The following is a 7248-nucleotide window of genomic DNA, read 5'->3' as shown; positions in this document are numbered from 1 at the left end:
ATTATAATAGAATCCGACAGATTTTTTTTTTTAACTTTTTAATGGGTTATAACGAGCATTTCCTTAGCTTGTTACACTTACCCCACTTTACCCTATTGCAAATTAACACCACAATATTCCTCAAATTGGTCGCAGTGGTATCAAGGCTCAACAAAAAAAATGAAAATTAAGAAAAATTTAATACATTTCTTGAATGGCAAAATAAAGTAAAAAAAATCTTTGCTGTCATTTTTGAAGTTGATCATTATTTTTTTCTCTCTTGGTTTTCTTTCATTTCTCGAATCGAAACCCCATGTTTTCACAGATATCAGTTAATATTTATTACGAAATACTTTTATTCTAATTGTGTGTGTAGTCACAAGATGCCTCACCATAAGCAATAAAATACGAGTGTGTTTTCACAATTCTCAAAAGTCCCCCCGCGCAACATCAAGCACGAGCTGACCAAGCTCCGGACTTCGGCCCCCTCCAGCTCCATCATCATCGTCCTCTTCCTCCTCCTCCTCCACCTCGCCCTCCTCATCGCCGCTCCCACCTCCATCGCCCTCGTCACTTAGGAAGATCTCCTCCAGCCGGTGTGGTCGCCGTTAGGACTGACTCGTCAGGCTCGCCATCAGGAACTCCATCTTGTTGTGGAAGTTTTTGCCCTCCATCTTGTCGAAGCGGACCTCCTTGAAGTGCCCTCCGAGATGCTCCCAGTGGCGCCCTTGGACGAGCGAACCGGGGAAGAAGTCTTTGCCGGGGCTTTGAGCGATGAACACTTTGACGTCGATTTGGGGATCGCAGCGGACCTGGACCGCGATCAGGCGGTCGCTGTTGGGCGAGGCGAGCACACAGGAGCTGGCGTTGCCGAGTGGTTCGACGGCGCCGATGCCGAGGTGGCTGCTGTTCGAGAGGATCTGCCAGGCCATGCACTTGGCGAGGTTCTGCAGGCAGATGATCTGGTGCTGGCTGATCTGGCAGTAGATGAGGTCGCGCAGTTCCTGCATCTCGTAGGACATGTGCATGATGCGGCCGTCACGGCAGATGCACTTCAGCGAGCGTTCCTTGACGTGGATGACGAGGGAGGTGCGCAGGTTGGCGTCGTACCCGTGGGAGGTGATGTTGATCTTGACGCAGGACATGGTCGGGCTGTTCATGGCGTTCCAGTGGGAGGTGATTTGCGGATCTTTGACGTCCCGGGCGAGTGTGTCGAGGACGTACTGGGCGCGACGTCGCGTGAAGATGTGCTGCGCCTGGGCGATGATCTGCTCGAGCAGGGTTTGAGATTTGGTCATCTCCAGCAGTTCGTAACGGTCGAACGCGGACGGACCGGCGAGCATGCGTTTCTTGCTGGGGCCGAGCGGGGCGCTCGCCGGATGGGGGAATGGATGGTGCGTGTTTTTGTGGTGGAACTCACGAAGCAGTTGATGTAGGGAATGCTCCAGCACGTGATCATGATCTTTGATCGGTTCCGAACTGTTGTTCGAGTCGGAAGACGTCGAGTGGCAAAGGGAAATGATCAGCTGGATCCCCGGGAGTAGCGTAGCTCGAATTTGATTGCCAACGACCACGTGCGGAATCGGTGCCTGCAACTGAACCGCTTCTCTAGCCAGTTGGTTAAAGAGCTCCTTACAAAACAACACATTCTGGGCAAATTCCAGCGTCTGCTGCCACGCTCCGGCCTGCGGACAAAGCTGCGTCGATCCCATCATGTTCAGCGTGGCCGTGCACAAATCCCCTTGGTCCTTCTGCGTAATCACCTTAATAAACGCCACCCCCTGCAATTCCGTCGGAACATTCACCCTCAACGCAGAGTTAATCTTCGGCCCCGGAGCCGCTCCACCAGCAGTCGTGGCCACCGTACCCGCAGCCCCCGCTGCCTCCTCCCCATTCTGCTCGTCCTCCGCCTTTGTCACCTCAAACATCCCCGGATGCATAAACTTCGACCCCGCCGTCCGATAGCTCAAATCCCCAATAATCGTGTTCGAAACCTTCTTCAACCGCCAATTCCTCCGCAGCCGCAGCAACTCAATATGAAAGTCCGGCGCCCGACTCCCGCCCTGCTCGCCCTGGTTCGCACTCTTCAACCGATCCGCCCCGGTCAGCAAAATGTTCGCCGCACTCGCCAGCGCCTTCTTCCGCGCGTAAACCTGCACCATCGGCTTCACCTCCGGCGGTTCCTGCGGAATCGGATCCAGCACCATAAAGCGCTTCTCCTTCGCCACCGCCAGCACGTCCGACAGCACGCAAACCTCCGTGAACGCCTCCTTCAGCTTGTTCCGCACCGAATCCCACGGCCACAAGCTGGACTGAAAGTGGGCCGCACTGTCCTTCCCCTCTTCCTCCTTCTTCTCGTCCTCTTTCTTGATACTTTGCTGCACCAAATCAATGTCGTTCGCCGTCTTGCTAAAGTCGATCTTGGCCGCGCACTTGGCCAAATGTTCCGACAGCGTCGGCGGCCTAAAACAATCAAACCATCAAAATCAACCCCAATCAAAATGCCACCCTAACTTACAGCTGATAGATCTCGGTTCCATCGTACGCAATCTCCTGGATTTGGCTTTCGATCGGAGCCTCCACGCTTATATTCGTTGACACGGACATTTTTCGGCCGTTTGAGGAAAATTTTAACTGTAAAAACTGTGAAATTAACACGAAACTACTCCGGGCGAAAGCGGCACGCCGACATTCCCCGATTTTCAAGCTTCAAATTTTGCTTTGTTGTGACGTTTCGGGTTTTGGTTTGAGGGCGCAGGGATGCCAGTTGATGGCACGAAATGTCTGTAGAGTAATCGACAGAAATTTGCAAAGGTTTGGGTGGAGCACAAAATTACGTAGCGGAAGCGATATACGCACTTCGGAAGGAACCGGTCAAGAAATAGTTCAAATCTGGAGTTTTTTTTAAATGTCCAATAAACCAAATTTCCAGTTTTTGCTTTTTGTGTGTTTTTGAAACCGCCTTGAGTCAGGGATATTAAAAAACACCCAAAAAGCAAAAACTGAAAATTTGGTTTTTTTGGACCATTTAAAAAAAAACTCTAGAAATCTAGAGTTATTTTTAAAAAAAGGTTCTATGAGCTATTGTCTTTCAAAAGTTTATAGGACCTATTCAAAAAAAACTCTAGAAATGGGCAGCAGCAAAAGCAACCAGAGAAAGTAAAGAAAACCCCCAAGAAATCGTTCCCACTCTTTTGTTCTGCTGTTCGTAAAGCCATTTCTTGACCCCTCTTCTTGAGAGGCGCTTATTGGCCCTAAAGCGGTGTATGCACATCGGAAGGAACCGGTCAAGAAAAATTTCAAATGAGCAGCAGCGGCAGCGAAAGCAAGCCAGATAGGGTGAAGAAAGGCCCCAAGAAAACGCTCCCTCTCTGTTGTTCTGCTGTTCGTAAAGCTGTTTCTTGGCCCCTTTCCTTCCGATATCCATACTAGCCTTAGAAAGCAGTATAAGAATCATAAAATATATTTCAAGAGTTTTTTTCGAAAAGGTCCTAGGACATATGAAACAAAATAGTTTAAAAAAACCCAAGGGGAAAACCACTCTGCACAGTGCCCCTGAGCAGGCTGTGCCTTGAAGGTGCCCAACGTGCCCGAAGGTGCCCGATTGAAGGTGCCCTGAGGCAAAAATCAACAATCGATGGGTAATGCTAAGCAACCATTATATTAAAAATGTTTACATTTTTTTGAACGGTCAGTTGGCATTTTGTAGAAACAAAATTTGATTTTCAAACTGGTCTGTCTTTTTCGAGGTGGTAACGAGTCGATTCCAACTGCAGGCAAAATTGTGCTAGGAACTACGGAACAAGGACAAGAAGGAGATGACCAAGCAGCTCGAGTAGCCCACCTGAGCTGCTAAAGTTGTTCGTGGCTGAGGCCACAGAGTGGTGCTTGCTGTCTAAAATCAGCGTTGTCCGCAAGGCCATCTCCCGGGTGTCCATGAAAAAGGCAGAGGAGAACCAAGAACTGCGTGTCCCTGGATATACGTAACAAAAAGACGTGCCCCGTGCGTATGGCCCTGAGCAGCGAAAGCGCGCCAAGTTCCAAAAGCAAAAGCGCGGCGTCAAGGCTTGAACACGTCGGTCAAGTCTACTTTTTCCTTCAACAAAAAATCGCTGGAATCGTGAAAATATTGTCTGTGCGAGACAGCCGTTTATCCGCCGAAAACAAGGACCGCATCCTTAAGGACCGCGGCCTCGGTGCAGAGAACACGCCCTTCCGCTCTGAACTTGGATTAGAGAGGGATGCAAGATGTTTTCCTTCGAAACAAGATGAAAATTTTATAAATGTATTGTTTTGTAAACTCAGTCGTGAATAAAAATGTATTTTTAGTTGGACACTTCCTTTATTAACTTTTATGTTAGCCAACTTTCTTTTCTCCCGTTGTCAGCTATCAGTGGAGCTATTTCTTTTCCGTATCCTGAGAGTTGTCCATTGGATTATGCAGCACGGTAACAATGGAACCTCCTTGCCGTGTTGACCGACGCTGCAATTGACAATGTTTGAGGTGTTCTTCTTGAACAGGTCCTTATTTTTGCCCTTGGTCGTCACCGTGGGGGGTTGTTCATCCGCGAGGAATCGAAAAACTGGTCCGCTGAGCAGGGTTGCCTTCGAACTAAAGTTGCTGTCGTTCCATGAGAGGACGCTGTTAATCAATTTCACGTCAAAAACGAATCTCTTAACAATTTAGAGGTAAACTCACTTCGAATCGACACCATCATCACGAATTTAAAAAATAGTCTTAAAACTTCATTTATCCGATTGTTAATTTTCTCGTATTTTTGTTGGGAAAACTGCAAACTGACTATATAAATCAAATTTGTGGCCGAAGTTATAGTTTTCCTCACCGAACTGACAATGTTTACAAATTTTAACCTGATTACTAAGATAATTTGAGTTTGCTTGATATGCTGTCAAAATAGGTGCCGAACCTCGTGCCGAACTGTGCCCGAAAGGTGCCTGAGAGGTGCCAAATCGTGCCCGGGGCTCTTTGATCAGAGTGGTTTTCCCCTTGAAAAAACCTTTAAAAAAAACTAGATTTATAAAAAAAATAACACGAAACTACTTAATTCAATTCCGGAAGGTAAATTTCTGAATTTCACAAGGGGAAAACCACTCTGCTCATTGCCCGCGGGTAGGCTGTGCCCGAAAATTGCCCAAACGTGCCCGAGGGTGCCCGATTGAGCGATGAAGCCAAGATAAAAAAAAACATAGCTTAGCAACCGTGTTAAAATGTTTGTTTGTAAATTTTGTCAATCCTGTCAGTGTTGAGTTATTGGTTTGGCTTAGATTAAATTAATTTCCAGTTTAAAATCACTGAAATAATTCTAGTATTGCAAATATTTCTTATTTCTTAATTGGTAAGAAGCATTATGTGAGCTAAAGAATTTATTTGATCGGAAACTTTGTCTTTCCAGGAAAAAAAAATGAAGCAAGTCATTCTACTACTATTAAGAACTGATCCCAGCCAGCTCACCCTTTTACTAAATATCTTGGTGATGACCAAAAGCTGGTTTCAGATCTGTTCCGCGCGGCCGAAAAGCCCTAGACAGATCCTGGACATGGTCGAGTTCGGCATCAAGCAGTACAAAAGCCTGCAGGACTTTAAAAGCGAGAAAATCTCAGCCTTCGTCAAACCCGTGATCGTGTACAAGTGGAAAATCACCGAGGAATTGCGCCGAATTCGGAGACTGCTCCTGGTTCCACATTGACAACGTGTCCACGATACGGCTGCTGGGCCTGGAACACGTGCCAAGAAAAAAAAAACAAAATCACCATCATCGATACTATCAATAAAATTTTAAGAAAAAAACTCGTGTTTATTAGAAATAACAAGAATATTGAAATTTTACTTGAATCAAAGGGCCGATTTTACAATATATGGCAATGTTCTAATGATCAACAAGGTTACATCTATTTCATCATATTCAACACAATGTAATTAAATCGACGATCTCCAAAATTAAAATTTGAAGTCGATATAAGATCATTTTGACCGAAACCCGTGGTGTAGGAATAAGCGTGGTTGCCTCTTAACCAGTCGGTCTGGGTTCGATCGCAGAAGGTCCCGGTGGCAAATTTCGAGACGAGATTTGTCTGATCACGCCTTCCGTCGGACGGGGAAGTAAATGTTGGCCCCGGCCTAACCTAGAAGTTAGATGATTTTAGCTCAGTCCAGGTGTAGGAGTCTAGGTAGGAGTCGTCTCTATTGAGTCGCTGGTAGGCAGTCTGACTTACAATCCAAAGATCGTCAGTTAAAATCCTGGTGAGGATGGAAGCTTAGGTGTAAAAAGAGATTTGCAATTGCCTCAACAATCAAGCCTTCGGACACCTAGTTTCGAGTAGGAATCTCGCAATCGAGAACGCCAAGGCAATGCTGTAGAGCGAATAATTTGATTTTATATGATCATTTGCTGGACTATGAAACGATTCGCACAGACAAAGCCAGTTTCAAAACCATAAACCTCGTTCTGACTCTTTTTCAGTTTTCGTTAATGGTACACCTGAAGCTTGCCATTGATATATTTATGTTTGTACAATTTAAATACATTATAAAATATTAAAGATTAAGCTCTTCCGCAGCCGGATTTTGAATTTTGAAGTTTTGCTTCAATCGAACTCATCCTTAGGCACGAGTTTTTCTTCCTGCATCTAGAAAACAAAGATGGGTTTAACAAGTGTAAAGTCATGATTAAGAAATTATTTTCCTTTGGCCTATAAACAGAATGTCCACATTAGCAATTTATCTCAAATCTGTATGAAATTTTCTTCTTTCGAAGAATACTAATTTTCACTACACAGGATTTCACAACAAACTCAAATGTTATTGCTCACAAATCAGTTTAATTGAACAAAATGCACTTGAACCAGTTTAATTGAACAAAATGCACTTGAAACAGTTCTCCGGATAATTTGTAATGTTTGGGACAGAATCCTGATTACTTTGATATTTCGAAAAGATTTTTTCGAATGTCAAAGTCAGTGTGAAAGGTGCCCGAGCTTGTGCCTGAAGGTGCCGAGAACGTGCCTGAAGGTGCCGAGAACGTGCCCGATGGTGCCCAGGGCTCTTTGATCAGAGTGGTTTTCCCCTTGGAATTTCATTTTTTTTTTTTATTTCGAATTTAATAAATTTTCAGATTGCTAAGCATCAAAATATCTAAAAAATAATTCAAATTCGAAATGGAAAAATCGAAAAAAACCCCAAAATACAAATTATACTCAAACCCCGATGATTTGACACCAACTGTCGTCGAACGAACACTTTTTAGTTTG

The 7248-nt window shown here is 45.2% G+C and overlaps 1 protein-coding gene across 1 annotated transcript; it reads right to left on the bottom strand.

Moving 5' to 3' along the window:
- Positions 1 to 295: 295 nt before the first annotated feature.
- On the bottom strand, positions 296 to 2703 carry LOC6031890 (mediator of RNA polymerase II transcription subunit 17). Its single transcript, XM_001842534.2, has 2 exons — positions 2498 to 2703; positions 296 to 2442 (listed from the first exon to the last, which is right to left on the bottom strand). The coding sequence occupies exons 1-2, from the start codon at positions 2584 to 2586 to the stop codon at positions 588 to 590; spliced, it is 1944 nt and encodes a 647-aa protein (XP_001842586.1). The 5' UTR covers positions 2587 to 2703; the 3' UTR covers positions 296 to 587.
- Positions 2704 to 7248: the final 4545 nt, after the last annotated feature.

The sequence above is a fragment of the Culex quinquefasciatus genome, chromosome 2, assembly GCF_015732765.1.
Source record: "Culex quinquefasciatus strain JHB chromosome 2, VPISU_Cqui_1.0_pri_paternal, whole genome shotgun sequence".
Classification (NCBI taxonomy): Eukaryota; Metazoa; Arthropoda; class Insecta; order Diptera; family Culicidae; genus Culex; species Culex quinquefasciatus.
This window is presented reverse-complemented; position numbering and strand designations above follow the sequence as displayed.